Source organism: Tauraco erythrolophus (assembly GCF_009769465.1).
Source record: "Tauraco erythrolophus isolate bTauEry1 chromosome 30 unlocalized genomic scaffold, bTauEry1.pri scaffold_44_arrow_ctg1, whole genome shotgun sequence".
NCBI lineage: Eukaryota > Metazoa > Chordata > Aves > Musophagiformes > Musophagidae > Tauraco > Tauraco erythrolophus.
This window is the reverse complement of record NW_028238561.1, coordinates 984,332-1,003,000: the sequence shown is the minus strand read 5'-3', so window position 1 is coordinate 1,003,000 and position 18,669 is coordinate 984,332. Positions and strand designations below refer to the sequence as shown.

Below are 18,669 nucleotides of genomic sequence, written 5' to 3'. Positions count from 1 at the left end.
TCCCCCCATGGCAGCCTGTCCGTCCCCCTGCAGCGAGACCCCCCCACCCCTGGCTGAAGGACGCCAAGATCCAGCAGAGGCCCGAGCCCATCCTCGGTGGCCGCAGCCGGCCACCATCACCTGTCCTTGGATGTGCTTTTGTAAAAGTCCCACAATAAAGCCTTCCACCATTTTGACCGCGTCCTGTTCGTTTCGGGAGAAGATGGATGTCGTGGAAAAGGGCCAGAAAAAGGTCTGACAGCAGGAGGAGGTTCCAGAACTTGGGGGACCCCCCCTGGGGATGCTGACGCCCACCCTGCACCTGCCTGGTCCTGCTTTCTGCACGGTGCCGGCGGGCTGCGGGAGTGTTATGGACTCAAAACGCCGTCGCTTTTATTACGGTTCCTACAAATCTGGAAATACAATTCCGGGGCCCCCGGGTTCCTTCGGCTGCGGCCTCACGGCGCAGGACGGCTTGTCCCCTCCGGTGCTGTGGGTGCTCGGGAGACCGCTGCCCCAAAAACAGGGATACCTGCTCCCCTCGCTGTCCTTCGCGGGCGCTCCCGCTCCGGCCCGGCTCCCAGGGCTGTCGGCGTGAGGCGGATCCGGCCCGGTGCCGCCGCAGGGGCCTCACTTGCCAGGCAGGCCCTGGGGGTAGCCACCAGCTGCCTCCAGCATGGCCTTCCTCCGCACCGTCTCCTTCGCCACGCTGTGGTTCAGCCTCCGCAGCCGTTCCTGCGCGGACCAGCAGCCGCCGTCAGGACGGGGAGGGGCCGGGATCCCCCAAAACACCGGGACCCCCAACGCCCTCCCGGGGTCCCTGCGCTGACCTGGGCGTTCTGCAGGATGTTGTTGACCAGCACCACCCTGCGCCGGGCGTTCAGCAGCTTCTTCACGTAGGGGTCGAGGTCCAGCGCCACTTTCTGGTCCTCGTTGATGCGGCACAGCTCTGGGGAGGGGGCAGAGGGTGGGCGAGGACCCCCGAGGGATGGGGGGCAAACCCCACTGAGCCCCCGAGGCGAACCCCCCGCGTCTCACCTGTGGCCAGGCTGTCGATGTGCTCCCGCAGCTCCACCTGGCTCTCCCTGCGGAAGGGACGGTTTGGGGGCCAGGACAAACCCCCCCTGCCCCATTCCCAGTCCCAAACCCGCTTCTGCTCCCCGTTCCCAGTCCCAAACTCCACCCCAGCTCCCCAGTTCCAGTCCCAAATCCACCCTTGCTTCCCAGTCCCAAACCCACCCCTGCTCCCCAGTCCAAAACCCACCCTTGCTCCCCAGTCCCAGACCAACCCCCGCTCCCAGTCCCAGACCCACCCCTGCTTCCCATTCCCAGTCCCAAACCCACCTTTGCTCCCCGTTCCCGGTCCCACACCTACCCCTGCTCCCCAGTCCCAAACCCACCTTTGCTCCCCGTTCCCAGTCCCAAACCCACCCACCCCCGCTCCCCAGTCCCAGACCCACTCCCAGTCCCAAACCCACCTCTGCTCCCCGTTCCGAGTCCCAAACCCACCCACCCCTGCTCCCCAGTCCCAGACCCACCCCCACTCCCAATCCCAAACCCACCTCTGCTCCCCGTTCCCAGTCCCAACCCCACCCCTGCTTCCCATTCCCAGTCCCAAACCCACCTTTGCTCCCCGTTCCCAGTCCCAAACCCACCCCTGCTTCCCATTCCCAGTCCCAAACCCACCTTTGCTCCCCGTTCCCGGTCCCACACCTACCCCTGCTCCCCAGTCCCAGTCCCAAACCCACCTTTGCTCCCCGTTCCCAGTCCCAAACCCACCCACCCCCGCTCCCCAGTCCCAGACCCACTCCCAGTCCCAAACCCACCTCTGCTCCCCGTTCCCAGTCCCACACCCACTCCTGCTTCCCACTCCCAGTCCCAACCCCACCTTTGCTCCCCAGTTCCAGTCCCACACCCGCCCCCGCTCCCCAGTCCCAGTCCCCGGTCCCACCGCCGCTCCCGGACCTGACGGCGCGGACGTGCCCGTCGAGCTGCCGCACCGCCGGCCGCAGGAACTGCAGCAGCCCCTCGGCGAACAGCTCCCGGGCCGCGGGGCCGCCGCTCCCCGCCGCCATCTTGGCGCCGCACAGCCCGCCGGGAAATGGCGGCAGCGCGGGGGCTGCCGGGAACCGAAGTCCTCCCAGGGCGAGGTGCGCCGCGGGGGCCGCTGGGAAATGTAGTCCCGAGGGCTCCGCCCGCTGCGCAGCGCCGAGCACCCGCGGAGCCCAAACCAGTTCATTAAACACCAGTTCGAAACAGCCGCTGCACGCGCTTCTGGCACTTTCCGCTGCTTTTTTTTTTTTTTTTTTTTCTCCTTTTTTTTTGCCTTTTTCTTACAAAAATTAAATTAAGGGGGGGGGTGGGGGTCAGCACAGGGGGCCCGGCTCGGCGGCGGGCATGGCGTGCAGCACCTCGTCCAGCAGCTGCAGCGCGCGGTGGAGGTGCACCTCGATCCAGCACGGCGTGTGCTTGATGCTCTGGCGGGGGTAGTCGGGCCCCCAGCCCTTGACGAAGCTCAGCCGCAGGATGCACAGCCGCCGCAGGTCGTCCACGCCGATCCCCGCCGCCGCCGAAAGCCCTGCCCGGGAGCGATGCAGCCGTGGGTGGGCGACCCCCGTGGCTACAGGGGTCCCGTCCGTGCTCTGTCCCAGCCCTGGGAGTGGGGGGTCACTCACCCACGGCGGGCGCGATGCCTCCCACCGAGCCGGGACCCGGGATGTTGCCGGCCACGGCGGCAGCCTGCGCGGCGGCGGCAGCCTGCGCCGTGGCCGCTTGCTGCTGCATCTGGCGGTGGCACTGGCGCAGGTCAAATACCTGGGGGCGATGCCAGGGGACCCCTCAGCAGGGTGGCATGGGAGGGGGATGCCCTGGGGATCCCCTTCAGTATAGGCACAGGGGTCGCTCCATCCCCTGAACCCCCCCCATTGCCCCTCAGCGTTAGGGACCTTTCGCGCGGGACCCCCTTTAATGTGGACACAGGGCTCCCTCCGTTGCCCCCCAGGTGGGTGACCCATTGCCCAGGACCCCCTGTAACACGGGCACTGGGGTCCCCCCACCCCTGGGCCCTCCACTCCCCCTCCAGCATTGGGGACTCTTTGCCCAGGACCCCCTTTAACACAGGGGTCCCCCCCAGCCCTGATATCCCTCCTGGGGATGCGGGGTCCCCCCGATACCCCCCGGGGACGCCCCACCTTGATGTAGGCGCCGGGGTAGATCTTGTGCACGGCGTCGCCGGGGGCTCTCCCGGCCTCCCGGTCCAGGTAGTAGCTCTGCACGAAGACGGCGTGGTCGCTCAGGCACCGCATCCACACGTCGCCCTCGCCCCGGCACTCCAGCTGCACGCCCTTCCCGATGTGCAGCCTGTCCCGCACACACCGTCAGCACCGGCACCCCCCGCCTGCCCCCCAGATTAGCCCCCTATACCCCCCCCCAACCTGTACATCCCTCGTTTGCCCTCTATATCCCCCTTCAGTCCTGTAGGTTGCCCACATCCCCCCCTATATCCCCCAGTTGCCCCCTATATCCTTCCACCTACCCCATATGTCTCCCATTTTCCTCCTATATCCCCCCACCTGCCCCATATATCCCCTAGTTGGCCCCTATATCCTCCCACCTGCCCCAAATATCTCCCATTTTCCCCCTATATCCCCCCACCTGCCCCATCATCCCCTAGTTGTCCCCTATATCCCCCCCCACCCCATATAACCCCATTGCCCCTTATATCCCACCTGCCCCATATATCCCCCAGTTGCCCTCTATGTCCTCCCACCTGCCCCATATATCCCCCAGTTGCCCCTCTATCCCACCTGCCCCATATATCCCCCAGTTACCACCTACATCCCCCTTCCACCTCATCATTCCCCATTTACCCCTATATAGCCCTTCTGCCCCAAACATCACCCCTGCACCCCCAAGCACCCTTTTGCCCCCCATCTCCCCCTTCTGCCCCATGCCACACCCCCACATTGCCCCCCCATTTACCCCACCCATTCCTTCATCCCCTAGCTACACTCCCCCCCCCTTCCCATTTTCTCCATCCTGCCCCACACTCATCCTCCACCCCCCTTTCCCTTGGCATTGCCCTGTCCCCGTCCCCCCCCCTCGCCCCCCCGCCCCACCGGGCCCGCTCGCTGGCGTCGGTGCGGTGCACGTTGGAGAGCTGTCCCAGGCAGAAGCGGTCCCCCCCGGAGGGGTCCACGTAACCGTCCACGACGACCACGGGGCAACTGGACGGCACCTTGAAGATCTCCCCCACCTGCACGTCCATCTCGAAATAGGCGATGGAGCACCAAAACTCCGGCCCTGGGGGGGACGATGTGGACGGGGGGTGGTCAGGGCACCCATAGCTGGTGATCACTGGGGTGCTAATTAGGGTGGGGGGCACTTACCGGGGTGGGTGGACACCGGTTGCTGGTACAGCCCGGAGCTATGGTGTGGGGGCCCTGGGGAGGGGGCAGAGATGGGGTCAGCGCAGTGAAGGGGCTGGGACCTTGCAGATGACGCCCCCCCTTTACCCCAGTCCCCCACCCCTAAACCTACAGTAGTGGTTGGGGTGGTGGAGCGGGGGCTGCGGGTGGCTCCGGCTGCTGGGCTGCGGCGGGGGGGTGGGCTGCGGGCCCCCCAGGCTTGGGTTGTAGATGGCTGCACCGCTCCAGCTCGCCGGCGAACCTGTGGCGGGAGAGAAGGTGGCCGGGGCCAGCGGGGGGGTTGTCCCCACGCAGGACCCCCACCCAGCTGGGGGACGTGGTGGGGTGTCCCCGGTACTCACTGTGGTAGGGCGGCTTGGGGTAGCCGTTCTGCGGGGGGGGCTGCGCCGGGGCGGCCGGGGGCGGCGTGGGGCAGGCGATGTGCAGCAGCCCCTCGCCGGGGGGCAACGAGAGCAGGGAGCTGCCAGGAGCCACTGCGGGGGGGTGACACGGGGTTGGGGCGGGGGGGGCTCAGGCTGACACCCCCAAACCCTTCCCTGGGGACAGGGGTTTAATGGGGGTCTCACCTGGGGGTGACATAGGCAGCGTGGGGTAGAGGCTCCCGGGGACGCGGGGGGACTCGGGGAGCTGCGGGGGGGGGCAGCGGCTGGCGGTAGGGCTCGGCGGGGGGCAGGCGCGACGCCCGCTTGGCCCCCTGCTCCCGGCCGGGGGGCACCTCCATCTGCACACAGTCATGGACAAACTCCTCCTTCACCAGGCGCGTGGGGGGCACTGGGGAGGGGGGGGGACACACACCGGAGACCATGGCGGGTACGGGGACCCGCTGCGGTGGGGGGGGACGCTGGTTCCGGGGGTGTTCCCCGCCGGCCCCGTGCCGGGGTCTCACCTGTGCTCTGGATGCTCAGACCTGGGGGGGGGAGAAATGGGGTGGGGTGGGGGGTGTTACAGGTGCTGGCGGTGGGAGTGGGGTCCCCCCCCCGCCCCAACCACCCCTAAGGGTCCCGGCGGTGGGACCGGCTCACCGATGGCGGGGGCCACCACGCGCTCGTAGTGGTAGGGGTTGACGCAGACGCTGTCGTACTTGAGGTCGAAGGCGAATTGGCAGAATTTGACGTGTTTCAGCTCGTTTTTGTGCAGGTCGGGCCAACGCCAGAGCCGGGCGTAGATGACGTGGGGGAACCCCTTCCTGCCGGCCACCTGGGGGGGGACACAGAGACAGAGTGGGGACATTGGAGTGGGTCCCCCCCACCTCTCTCCCAGACTGAGTGCTGGACCCTCCCCCCAGAGTGCCCCCCAGCGCAGGCGCTGGCACCATGCCGGGACCCTGCGGCGGCAGAGGGGCTCCCCCTGCGCCTCCCTGGCTCCAGACATAACCACCCCCCCGCTGCCCCCCCCTTCACTCACAGGCTGCTGCCAGACAGTGACTCATCCTGGGAAGGGGGGCAGAGACGCCGGGGGATGCCAGTGCCGGGGGTGGGAGGAACGGATGGTGGGCAGGGGGCAACGCTGCCTGCAGCTGCCCCTGCCTGAACGCATCTGCCCCGACAGGGTGGGGATCCCTGGGTGTCCCTGTCCCCCCCACCCCTGGGGGAACCGCAGCTGTGGGTGGGTGGGTGCGAGCCCAGACACTGAAGTCAGCGTGGCTCCTGGCCCAGAGCCACAGGCTCGACGAGGTGGGGTCCCCCTGTGCATCCCCCACCCCGGGAGGGTCCCCTCCAGTGGGCTCCTTGCTGCCTGGACATCTGGGTCCCCCCAGCTTGGGGACGGCTGGGGGGTCTTGAGGCACCCCAATATCCAGGTCCCCCTACCTCAGGGAGGGCTGGGGGGTCTCAGGGCACCAGGATGGCTGAGTCCTCCTAGCCTGGGGAGGGTGAGGGGACCTTGGGGCACCCCAATACCCAGGTGCCCCCAGGTTAGAGAGGGCTGGGGGTCTTGGGGCAGCAGGATGCTTGAGCCCCCCCCAGCCTGGGGATGGTCGAGAGGTCTTGAGGCACCCCAACCAACACTCAGGTTTCCCCAGCTTGGGAAGGGCTGGGGGGTCTTGGGGCACCCCAACACCCAGGTCCCCCCAGCTCAGGGAGGGCTGGGGGGTCCTGAGGCACCCCAACACCCAGGTCACCCCAGCTCGGCGAGGGCTGTGGGGTGCATGGGGGGCTGTCAGGCTGACGTGGGGCTGCCGAGGCACCCGATCACCCAGGTCCTGGTGCCGCGGGGTTACCTGGAGCCGCCCGTCCAAGGTGCGTTGGATGGTGACGCACTTGCTGGGGTGGGTGCCGTTGGTGGTGATGGCGGCGATGAGCGAATCGAGCTCGTCCTTCTTCTCCTTGAGCTTCTTGACGAGGCTCTCGATGGCCCGCTTGGCGAAGGTCTCGTTCTCCCCGCCCTGCCGGTGGCACATCAGGCTGTGCACGATGCTCAGGCAGGCGTCGCTGCTCGTGGGCGCGCCGAGGGACATGGCGCTGCTCCCCTGCAAGGCACGGCACGGCACGGCCCTGCCTGTCACCCCGCGGCAGGGGACCTGCTGGCCCCCCCTGCCCTCGCCTGCACGACAGCCGCGGCCACCGAGTCGGGAGTTAAGAACGATACGGGGTGCCGGTGCCCACGGGGCAGACACGGGGGTGGCTGGTGCTGGCACCGGGGACGTGACAGGCTCCCAAAAAAGCACGTGGCAGGCGAGGAGGATGTGGGACAAAGCCCTATGTCACCTTGAACAGGGGGGGACCAGCCCGGTCGCTTGGGTTCCACGGTCCCTGTCCAGGGTGTGAAGAGGCACCGGGGTTCCAGTGATGCCAGGACACCCAGGGTGTCCCCAGCTCCCCGCCACCCCCGGTTCCAACAGCAGCAGAGCTGGGCAACGGCGTCACCCTCGGCAGCATGCACGAGCCAGGGGACACTGGTGGCGTCACACCCACAGCCTGGCAGGGAGCACGCCTGCGGCGTGCAAGGGTGCCCGTGTGCGTGCGAGTGTGCGAGCGCTCGCTCCGGGCCGGGGTGATGGCCGCTGGCTCGGCGCTGGCTGTCCCACGGCTGGCGCAGGGGCCAGACTAAACAGAGCCCCAGCCTGGCGCCGCTCCTTAACCCCTCGCTCGCTGCTGGGCTTCTCCCTTTCCTGCCTCCCCTGCCAGACCGCGCGCCTGCCAAGAGCCGCTCGCACACGCGCGTGTGCCGGGGCCCTGCGAGCATCTCCCCTCCCCGAGCCGGGGCTCTGCGCCCGCCGCGGTGCCGCTGCAACGGGGTCCTGGTTCTGCATCACGGCGGGTGGGTGCAACGTTCCAGGGCCTGGGAAAAACCTTGGGCTGGCGGCAGACACAACAAACCCTCGGCCCTTGCTCCGCGCCGCTTATCCGCGCGACGGGCCGCCGGCTGTCCCGCCAGCACCCTGCCTCCTGCTCCTCCGTCCCCGGCTCCGTGTGGGCGCAGGGCCACGGCCTCCCGCTTGCCGGAGCGATGCCGCTGGCCGGGCTCCTCCGGCTTGAGATGGGCCAGATGTCGTCGGCCATGGGGACACTTCCAGGGATGCCGGAGGGGCCCCGCGGAGCCCCCCATGGCTGGGGCACAAGCCTGAGCAGGGGCACAAGCTACAGGGTTCGCCCCGTGGGTGCTAACGCAGCTTTGGGCACTCATCTCGGGGATGCCCGGTGCTACTGGCACTCCTGCCTGCTCTCTGCCAGCCCGCTCGTCCCCAGGGGCCCTGCCTGCCTGGCACGCTCCACCTCAGGGCTCAATTTTGAGGCCAAAAGAGGTGAAAAGAGGGTGGTAGGGACTCAGTGGCTGTCCACCATCACCCTGGAAGGAGCGTCCGGGGGTCCTGGCGTTGGTCCCGGCTCCCCCCGGCTCTGGTGGCTGGACTCCAAGGCCAATGCCGGCTGCTCCAGGAGAGACTCGAAGGGTCACAGCCATCTCCAGCCCCATTCGAAGCTCAGCCCAGGCTGGTTTGGGGGTAACTGGGGTGAATGGTGGCCAGAGACGGCTCCTCCCTGGCTCCAGCTCCCCCCTTGCTGGCTCTCAGAGAGGATGGCTGTCCCTGTTGGCACCGCGGGCAGAGCGGCACCCCAAAACGCCCCTCCTGTCCCGGCGTTGGAGCGAACCAGAGGAATAACGAGGCGCCTCATCGCCCCGCTCCAGATGGGAAGTGACATTTCTGGGCGAGTCTTTTGTCCCAGCCGAGGGGACGTGGCTGGGGGCTTTTCGGGGCTCCTCCTGCGGCAGCGCGGGGCTGGGATCGAGGTCTCCCCTCCTTCCCATTCCATAAAAATACCTCGCTGAGCCCCGAAGCCACAGGCAGCCTCGGCCCCCAGCTCAGGATGGGGACGAGTGATGGGTGGGGGGACGCCAGCTCCCGCACGGACATGGTCTCCGGCCTAATCTCCTTGGCTCCAGGGCTGCTAACTTTGCTCCCAGATAATCCCAAGGGCAGGGACAAAGGGACCGACGGGTGCCCGGGTGGGGACTCCGCTCCTGCCTGCGGCTCCCCGCTGCCAGCCCGGCTTCTGCCCCCCAGCCCGGCTCCGACCGCCCGGGCTGGGGAGGGGGGATGCTCCCCGTATGGAGCCTCGGCTCAGGGAAGGAGGCTGAGGAGCGTGGGAAGGGAAGCGGGAAGGACACCCTGGAAAAGCGGGTGCCAACGGGCCACCGCTGCCACATCCCAACTCCCGGGACGTGGCGGGGCAGTGGCCCACCTCCGTCCCGAGGTTGCCCGCGGGATGAAAACGGGCGTTTCCCCGGTTCGGGCGCAGCGCGGGAGCGCGGTTTGGGGGTTCCCGGTGGGAGGGTCGCGGGGAGAGGCGCGCAGGGGGGGGGGGTTGGTCCTGGCACCCCCGTGTCCCGCCAGGCCCCGGCTCCCCGCGCCGGGTCTCACGGGGGCGGCGGGGACGGGGCGCGAGTGGGGCCGCCCGTGCGGGACCCGAGGCGGGAGAGAGGGGCCGGGCCGGCTACTCACCTCCGCCGCCCGGCTCGCCTCAGCCGGGGCCCGGCGGCCGCTCCATCGCCGCCGGCCGCCGCCGCCGCTCTGCAACTTGTTCGCTACAATAACAAAAGGAGAAGCCGGAGCGCGTGAGGCGCCGCAGAGCCGCAGCCAATAGCAGGCGGCGTGACAAGCCACAGTCGCGTCGCCAACCAATAGCGGGCGCGCTCTCACGGCGGCAGGGGCGGCTGTCTGCCTCCAGACGGACCCGCCCCGCCCGGCGCCGGCCCGAGCCGGGCCCCAGCGCCGAGCGGCGGCCGCGGCCCGCCCCGCTCCCCAGCACTTTCCCCCCGGAAACCTTCCAGCGGGGCAGCACAGGGAAGGAGGCGGGAGCCGGCGGTGCGAGGATGAGGACGCAGAGCCGCCAGGAGCACCCCGAGCATCCTCATCCTCGGTACCGCGCTGCCGGGGCCAGCGGCGGGCAGGAGGGATGCGGTGGCCGCTCCCGCCCCGGGGGGTTTCCCGTTCCCAGGGGGTCCACGGCGAGGTCTGACTCCTGTCGCCAACCTCCTGCTCCTCCCCGTGGAATAAATCCACCCCAGAAGCAGAAAAATCCCGTTTTCCAGGAAAAACAACCCAAATAAAGCAGCCGGAGTCCACATGGCTTTTATAATTGTTTCTCCTTTGTTACAACAAACCAGAAATACAAGATTCCAGTGAAACTGGGACCAGTTCACAGAATGGCTGAACTTAAAACGTGAGGAGAGGGGGAGAGGGACAGACACCCCTTCCCCAACCCTGCGGGGCAAGTGCAGGCAGTCGGTCTGACCGGAGGACGCGGTTTTGGTTACACCGAAAAGGTAACGGAGGAATTTCGGACCCCGTGGTTGTTTTTTTTATTAAAAGAGACAGTTCTACCACGCTTTGCTGTCGCGGCTGTAATTTCCTGTTCCTGCTTCCAATTCCTTTAAATAAACATTTGTTTTCTTGCAGATAAAGAAGCAACTCGGTGCCATCTGTCCAAACACAACGCAAAAGAAATCCAAACTTTTCTCTAAAACCAAAAAAAACAAACCGAGGACGTTTTCGACCCGGCAAGTGCTCTGCGTGAGGCGTTAGCACAACACTGCCTACCAACAGAAGAGAAGTTTTGGTGCAAAAACAAGAAAAATCGGTCCACAAGTAAAAAGTGTCTTTGTAGACAGAAAAAAAGCATCTACGAGGAGCACAACAACTAATCCCGACCTGACTGTTCGCTTTTGCTGGGAGTTTTGGGTGGTTTTTTTTTGTTTTGGATGGGTTGAACTGAACCACGGGCGCAAACTCGGCCCATCGGTCGCGCCGGGGGGCCAGGGCCGATCCCAAAACGCAACCGCGGAGCTCAAGAGGCACAAGAACGCGGGATCCCAGCACAGAGGAGCGTGTGGCCGAACGTGCGGCGAGTCACCGGCGCTGATGTCAGCGGGTTAACTGCAGCGGATCCGTCACACTCGTGTTTGGAGTACTCAGGGAAAGGAGGAAAAGATATTAAAAGAAATCAAAAAAAAAAAAGTTTAATACAACAGATAGTATCAAAACGCTAAAGGAACGTACTAAAGTCGGATCTCTCGGGAGAACAGGGCGCTCCCTATTCCTGCGGGTCCTTCCAGCACGGATCAGGGATTCCGTTTTTAGCTTATGGGCAGCGACATAACACACTTCAGGTCACCAACAGTCTCTGGGAACAACATTCAGTCGTTTGTCTCCGGGTCTGTCTGAGCCATGTAAGCATCCAGCTCAGCATCCAGGTGTCCTTTCGTTTTCGACATGTAAGCATCCAACTGGTTGTCCAGCTGCTCCTTGGTCAACGCGGGACGTGCCGATCCTCTTCCTCGGCCTCGGCCTCTGCCGCGACCTCCGAAGCCCCCTCGTCCCCGGCCCGCCATGCCGCGACCTTACAAGGGAGACAAGATGACGGTCAGGTGCTCCGCCGGACCGAGCCCTCGGGGTTTGCCGCGGCAGAGCCTGGACGGCACGGCAGAGCTGCTCCGGCACCTCCGCGGGGAAACGCTGCAGCACCGGTGCCGCACCACCCCTCGGCCCGCCTCCCATGCCCGCAGCAGGTCGGGTTTTGCCGTGCTGGATTAGCTCCCCGGGCTGCTTCTCCTTCAGTCCAGAAGCCCAGACAGACATCTGACCCATGACCAAGAGCTCCCACCTCCCCAGCTCCTGTTCCAGTCCCACCTGCACCAAGCGTACCCCGAGATCCCGCAAGCCTCCGGGTCTGGCTGAAGCCTCTGGCAAAGCACCAATGCCAACACCCATTCCGAGTAATTTTTTTTTTTTTTTCCCTACAGACAAGTAGTTAAAATGGAGAGGTTTTCAGGCCACTTTGGCAGCAGCATATCCCAGAGCCCACTCCGATCAGCGTGTGTTCGTCAGGCTATGGAATCGAGCTAAAGCCACACGCCAAAGCTGTCAAGAGATAAGCTGCTTCCCAATAACTGTTCTAACTCCTACAAACGTTGGGCCGATCCCAAAGTACCAGGAGAGCACGTCTGGCTGATGTTCTAACCGAACATCTGTCTGAAACATTAACAACCCTCCCATCAACAGCTGTCTCTTGTACTTCCTCTCGCGCTCCCGCTTTACCGCCTCTCTGATTTGTTGTTGAAAATAAGAGAGTTCATCTACCCAAGACTTGCTTCAGTTTCAGACTTGGAATTTAAGTTTATTTTGCAAGGGTTTAGGCTTTCTCCTCTGCTAAATTTTCTCCCTCACTGATTATTGAAGCTCACTCACTGCCTCGACTACTATCCCAAGCATCACCCAGCTGGCGATACCTGCAGTGTCTGACAGTCCCCAGAGCCCCTCTAGCAACACTGACAGAGTCAAGGATCTCAGTTTGGCATAAGGCTTGGCAAAATACTTCAGCAAAAAGCCTTAATTTAGCACCACGCTGCACACGGATTCAAGAAGAGAGAGGTTTTGGGGCTGCAGGTACTTAACACGCACGAGCCTTAAACAGGAAAAAGAATTAAAGCTTCTTTATGCTTACTCAGCAGCAACATGTCACTCCTGAAGCTCGTGCACACTCACCTCTGCCTCCCAGTCCTCCACGGCCCATGGCACCTCTGCCCAGACCGCCTCTTCCAGGACCACCGCGACCCCTCAGGCCCCCTCTTCTCAGGCCCATCCTGGGGGATATACCTCGTCCTCCACGAAGCAGGCTCTGACCTTCCACAGAGAAAGGGAATTCAAATCAAAAGAAATTCAGTTTTCAGACCCAGTGACACAATCGAGACTCACACTGATAAAAAAAAAAAAAACAGCGTTACTGGCACACACGCAACTCCGGCTCAGCCACGGTACTCACCTCGGAGTGGGATTCCTCCTCTCAGCAGAGCCCGTGCCCCCCGGCCACCACGCATGGCTCCTCGCGGCAAGCCCCTCTGCCCCATGGACAGCCCTCTTCCTCCCATGGCACCGCGGGCGAGGGGTCCCGCCGGCCGGCCCAGTCGTGCCTGAATGTTACTTTTACCGAGGCGTTGTTTCAAGCTCTTCTGGAATAGAAGGTTTTGAAGAAACGAGAAAAGTCATGCAGCAATCTCGGACTTGCAACACAAACAGCAGAGCAATGGCCTATCAATAAAAGTGGTGAGATTTTTAAAAAAAAATAAAGGGTCACTCGCTCCCTGCGATATAGCACCAAGCTTCAAAGGAAGACAATCAAATCTGCTCTGGGAGGGATAATTTGTGAAGGTCAACCAGAGAACAAGGAGCTTTCCTGGAAGCAAGTGTCTCTCCAGAGACAAGAGAAGTTTGCAGATTTGGAAGGAAATATTTTTCTCCAGTTTTAGCAGTGCTGCTCAGTCCAAATCAAAGCAGACACTTCATCCACACAGCAGCCTACTGGTCCCTCCTGCGGGAAGGTGACAATCCAAGCAAATCCCTGAGAGAAAACTCAACTATCCCTGCCGTGGCACAAGCCTAACCTAACTCCGCAGAGCAGGTGACATCTGTGCAGCCATAGATCTCATTCCCAGCGGCTTCCTGCCCCATCCTGGTTAGACTTCCACACAGACTAAGGCAACAGCTAAGGAAAGTATCAACTTTTCCATCTATATTATCACAAGAAAACTATACTGAAGACATCCACCCTCGCCAGACCAGCAACAAAACAGTCATCTTCGTGCATCTGGCTTTTAAAGTGGTTTTGTTTGTTTGTTTCGTGCCACCAGACTCCATTTCTCCATTTCACAGACAGCGCTGCCTTCCCCCGTGCCAGCTGCATGCCCGCCCCAGAACTGCTGCAGAGGCTGAACTGCCACTTTACATCCCAGCATCGTCACCACGCGCCGCTAACAATTTGCTCTCCGCTCTAAAGATTCCGGAGGCACCGCTGACGCCGTTCCGAGGCTAAGAAGCAACAGTGGGAACCTGGTACTTGTCTCAAGAATGAACTCTTGGCTCTGAGAAGATGAAGTGATGGGAGCAGCCATAAAGGCTGGATTTTAATCCTGGAATGGTTTGGGTTGGAAGGGACCTCAAAGATCATCCAGTTCCAACCCCCTGCCATGGGCAGGGACACCTTCCACTACACCAGGTTGCTCAAACATTTTACTACAGGTTCCAAGAGCTGCTTAAAGTTATTGCTTGACTTCTTGACCCACGCCTGTGGACAGGTGAACTGGTTCCTCTAAAATCAGACTCTTCTGCAGCTGTAGCAAGATTTTAAGTCTTACTGCCTCAGAGTTCAGATAGCAATTTGTTTTTCCAACGGCCACAGCAGCCTAAAATGTTACCTCCTTTCATCTAGCCCCGCTGGCAGACAGGAATGAGGAAGCATGTGTACGTTCCACATGCAATTACTCATGTGTGTCACTTACCATCAGAATTTTAAGATAAGCTGCTGGACTTTGCACTGAGACCACCCGAGAGCGCTCACCCTCCTGCTCAGAGCAGAAGCACCTTGGTCTGCTCCAGCTACTACGTAAATGCACGTCTAGAACCAAATTCAGTGTAAATGTTTTTACATTAAAAATCCCCAGCAGGTTCACAAAAACACTTGTGCACTCGGTTGCAGAGGACATAAAACACAAACCCCCAAATACAGCACAAGCAGTGCTCGGCAGGAGTTCTGAGAAGTCCTTTCTGAAGCACAGACCCATCACTGGGATCAAAGCTCGCCAGCACTTCTGGACACAGCACATTCAGAAGGATCAGAGAAGCTCCTGGTGACACTAAGTACAGCTCTTGCGAAAATCCAGTCACCACATCAACTTCCAGAGCAACCTGCAATCTTCAAAGAGTGAGCCAACGTATACCAGGTTTCCAAATTTCCCTACAGCACCCTTCCGTGGCCCTCCCCTTGCAGGATTTAATTCCAGAAGACCGTGAAAGTACACCTATGCCCAACACAAAAATCAAATGGCGTTAAAGAGCTAAGCTGAAAGACTAGTTCTTCCCCGTTCCTCTGTGGTGCCTCAATTCAGCAGGCAGAAACTTTACATGTTCAATCCACTTTCACTTACCACTTGTGAAATCTTTAAGTTTTCAAACTTTTTAAAGCAGAAAATATTTTAAGACTACCGTCTCCAGAGTTTGTTTACAAGCTCTGCAAGGCTAACCAGCACCATGGTCTGTTTTTGCAACAGAAGTCTCAAGAGATCTTCAAAAGCAGCTGCATTCCTCTTTATCAGCGAGCGAGTCCTGAATGCCAGCATGTGTGGCAGGCCCAAGTATTCCAGCTATTTGTTGAAGCAGCTCAGCTAAAGAATTTCCAAAGCTTTCTCCTCATGCGTGAGATAATGTACAGAATTATATTTAACTACTGGTGTGGTCGAGTCATGCAGTGCTGCTATTTGAACCCCACGGTACCTACACACACATTTTAAGCTAATGCCATTTAAACATAAGCTTTAAGACTTTCACTGAAACGTGGAATGATAAAGACTCTTTAGATGAGGAGAATGCAACACTACGCCTTAAATCCAGGCCTGCATTCATAAGGAATCAAAAAAATAAATCAGGTTGTTCATCTGTTCCTCGCAGTCAGCTGCTACCAAAGGAGTGCACCGAGAGAGGGTGGAGTTGGGGATAGGAGCAACCAGCCTCAACTGGACAGTAAGGACTGGAAACAACCTGCAGCAGCAATTTTAACTGCGGCTAGTAAGATGAAGCACTCGGCAGATCCAGAAACCCAGAATGAGAACATTTCTCTGAAAAAATAGAGAGGAGATATGAACAGCCAGCATCAAAAACCAAACCCAAAACAATTCAATAATATTAACCAGTCAGTCGCAAAGCGTTACTTATCTGAAGCGAAAAGTGGGATTTTCTGCAAGTCCCTTCTAGGTCTCTCACTTTTAACTTTCAGGAGCACTATCCAAAATTCAGCATATCCTGAAAAGCCACGTGCTGGTGACAGGTCCCAGAATACGTCACTTTCTCTCACCTGTTTAAGCTTCAATGCGGCCTGGACAGAAGGTCTATTCTCCATCTGCTGGGCCAGTCTTCTGTTTCTGGCACTGGCTAGCTGCTGCTGCTGCTGCATGGTAGCCCGAATATTCACTGGCATCGGCTGTTTGTTCTTCAGCATGTTAGTGAAGCTTCAAGGTCGAATAAAATGGGTGTTTAAATAAAGCTTTATTACATACATTTATTGGCATTTCATGGTTCTCAAGACTGGATCTCCAGATCCCATGAACCTTACGTAAAGAGTGGTACTTAGGTCACGTCATATGTGAGTACGTATTCCTTGTTTTCCACAAGTGTGCAAGAACTGGAAACTCAGAAATGACGTTGTATATTAAGTCAGAAGTGACAAAGCTTTAGGTTACTGATTCACAGAAATGGCAGAAGGAATGAGAACAAGCAATAAGCAGAGATGACCATGACAGATGGGAGAGGACATCACAGACACAGAAAAGCAAACTGAAACCTGACTGCAAAAGCCAAATTAACCCTCAAAGATCTGAGAAAACCATTTAAAAACTCAATGCCGGAAGGCAGCTTTACAAAAGACGTTGCCCTGAGAACAGACAGGACTGGTGCCCTAAAAATGCCACCACTCGAGTGCTCTCACTTCTAGAAACAGTTCACTTGGCAATTTCTTTGGTGCACAAAGAATCTTCCGTCTTTAAGAGCTATACAGAGGCAGAACACACAGCAAGACACTAAGCCTCCTTAGCAGCGACCCAGCAGCTTTCTACTGTGTCCCGAGAGCTACGCAAGACTGCGAAAGAAAACACTTACAGATGAGGAATATGGACTGACCAAAATGAAACAGGCCAGCAAGCCTCCCCTGCACTGCACCTCATCACTCATCTTCAGCTCTGAGCACCGGTTCAGGCTACATCCCACCACAGCGCTTGCTAGAGCGGGAACTGCAGGAAATGGCTCCCTTTATCCCTGGCTCAATGATACTCATTTAATTAATTCAAGAGAGATTAGTAAGAAAGCAAAACATAACAGCAGAATCACTGTTAGTTGCCACTGCGGAACTGCGAAAGCTCGGATGGCATGGAAAAACAGCAGAATACTCAACGGAAGAAATAAAGAAAACCAAGAAAAAGAGAGAGATGGAGATGAAGCAAAGCATTTGCCTCTTACAAGGCCCAAAACATTGTTAAAGGGCCTTCGGGCTTGTTTGATGGCCTGCTGCATGCCTCTTACAGGCCAAACCACATGCACGTGTGTCTGCCTCGGACAAAGCAGCAAGCCTGCTGCAGCTCAGGTAACATGCTACCATGCTGCAGCGTCAACTATATAAATGTAAAAACATGTGGAAGAAAAAGGGAGGGTGTGAGGTTTCTCTCTTTTGTTATAACACATCCCACCATATTTACGTGTCGAATAGTTTAATATTAACTGCTACGGATAAATTTCTCCAAAACGTTTGCCCTTTTAACCTTGCGTACCACATTTGTTGCAGTTTGAGACAGAGGTGCATAGCCATCTGCTCGTTTTAGTGAGGTTAAAAGAGGGCAGAAACCACGCTGGTTTTTGGACACTGGACAGTGACAATTTAAGTAAAAAAATTTCTTATGAGCTGAAGCTGCTGTTGGCTTCCTCACCGCTCGTTCAGAGACATCTTGGTGGTGCTCTTTAGCACAACCTTCGGTGCTGACTGTGCAGCCATCTTCAGATCAAGAGAATCTGCAAAACACGAGAACGAGATTTAACAAACAGCACAAAGATCTCGCTCTTACTCAACTAAACATGAAAAAATCTGCATTCGGGCTCCTTTGGCGGAGAGAATCAAGAACAGGGCAAGTAAGGCGCACTCTATTCATGTGGCTTTAGTAAGTTTTCTAGCCCACTGCCACAATACAGCAGGTTTAATAAATCAGGAAGTTACGCTAACTCATCCTTACTAAGAAGCCTCTCTAGAAAAGTGAAAATGCTACGATTGGCAGGAGTAATGCTGCAAAACCACAGTCCATTAGTAGCCAAGATGGCACCCTTGTTCAGTACAGCATTCAGTGGCACTGCCACAGCTCCTAAAGCTTTTAGTATCAGCAAAACGGAAACCCCAATCTGCTTTAAACAGACACATACACGGCACAGAATTCCAAGATTACTCTACAGAAGTCCCATATACTTTAACAGTATTAAGGTTCCATCCTCTCCTTATGATTACCACCCTGCCTGGACAAAGTGTCAGGGAGCAGTCACTTGGGGTTTTTAATATCCAGTACCCCGGTAGCAGCTCATCCGCAGTCCTAACGCGGTTCTCAAACACGAGAACCTGCCACATGCCTCATGGAAGCAGCAAAGGGATTTAAACTCAGCTGTTACGGATCTTTGGAGCCCAGCTCAAGCCCGAGTGCTTTAGCAGTGATGAATGCTACTGAAACGTGCTCTGCTCATACTCACCAACTATGCAGATCGATTTCTTTTCTTTTAAATTATAATTAGTATCAAATTTAATGCTTAGATGACTGCGGAAAAGTACTCACTCTCGAAACACCTTGAACAAAATGCTTTCTTTACAACGTTTTACAGCCCATCAGCTAGGAATTCAGCCCCCTGGCAGCAGAACCCCATTTTAATTAAAAAAGCCTGGGCAGGGGCAAACACCGCACTCCCCCTCAGGGCACAGATCAGCCCCCCCCACCGCCGCGGCCTCCTGCGGGAACCCCGCGGCCTCCCTGACGGGGCCTCCCTCCCTCAGCGCCCCCCTCGCAGCCCTCCGGCCGGGGCCAACTCACCGAAGCAGACGGTCGCCAGGTCTCCGGTGGGGCGGGCTAGGCTGGCGCGGGGTGTGCGACTGGCTCCGGCGCCCTCCGCCCGCTCCCGCTGCGCTCCAACACCGGCCACAAATGGCGGCAGCGACCGCAACCACCCGCCCTCCTCCCACCGAGCCGGCCAAAATGG

At 59.3% G+C, this 18,669-nt stretch overlaps 3 protein-coding genes across 4 annotated transcripts; all 3 read right to left on the bottom strand.

The window, feature by feature from the left end:
- Window positions 1-53: 53 nt before the first annotated feature.
- SNAPIN (SNAP associated protein) lies at window positions 54-2,054 on the bottom strand. The gene is made up of 4 exons (XM_086630387.1): window positions 1,945-2,054; window positions 1,018-1,064; window positions 810-928; window positions 54-714 (listed from the first exon to the last, which is right to left on the bottom strand). The coding sequence occupies exons 1-4, from the start codon at window positions 2,052-2,054 to the stop codon at window positions 610-612; spliced, it is 381 nt and encodes a 126-aa protein (XP_086486513.1). The 3' UTR covers window positions 54-609.
- Window positions 2,055-2,345: 291 nt separating this feature from the next.
- On the bottom strand, window positions 2,346-6,861 carry LOC147526169 (SMAD family member 4-like). Its single transcript, XM_086630350.1, is given in 12 exon segments — window positions 2,346-2,557; window positions 2,655-2,793; window positions 3,171-3,339; window positions 4,098-4,281; window positions 4,368-4,421; window positions 4,519-4,634; window positions 4,744-4,879; window positions 4,973-5,033; window positions 5,035-5,177; window positions 5,293-5,313; window positions 5,429-5,603; window positions 6,625-6,861. Coding segments are annotated over 12 exon segments (1,647 nt in total).
- A 3,381-nt stretch (window positions 6,862-10,242) lies between these two features.
- CHTOP (chromatin target of PRMT1) lies at window positions 10,243-18,621 on the bottom strand. 2 transcript variants are annotated; one of them, XM_086630377.1, is made up of 6 exons: window positions 18,504-18,621; window positions 17,367-17,448; window positions 15,746-15,899; window positions 12,665-12,851; window positions 12,388-12,525; window positions 10,243-11,242 (listed from the first exon to the last, which is right to left on the bottom strand). In XM_086630377.1, exons 2-6 carry the CDS (start codon window positions 17,429-17,431, stop codon window positions 11,040-11,042), a joined length of 747 nt encoding a protein of 248 aa, XP_086486503.1. In that variant the 5' UTR covers window positions 17,432-17,448; window positions 18,504-18,621; the 3' UTR covers window positions 10,243-11,039. The 2 variants fall into 2 exon arrangements, with proteins under 2 accessions (XP_086486503.1, XP_086486504.1); XM_086630378.1 differs by having other exon boundaries at window positions 12,665-12,848.
- Window positions 18,622-18,669: the final 48 nt, after the last annotated feature.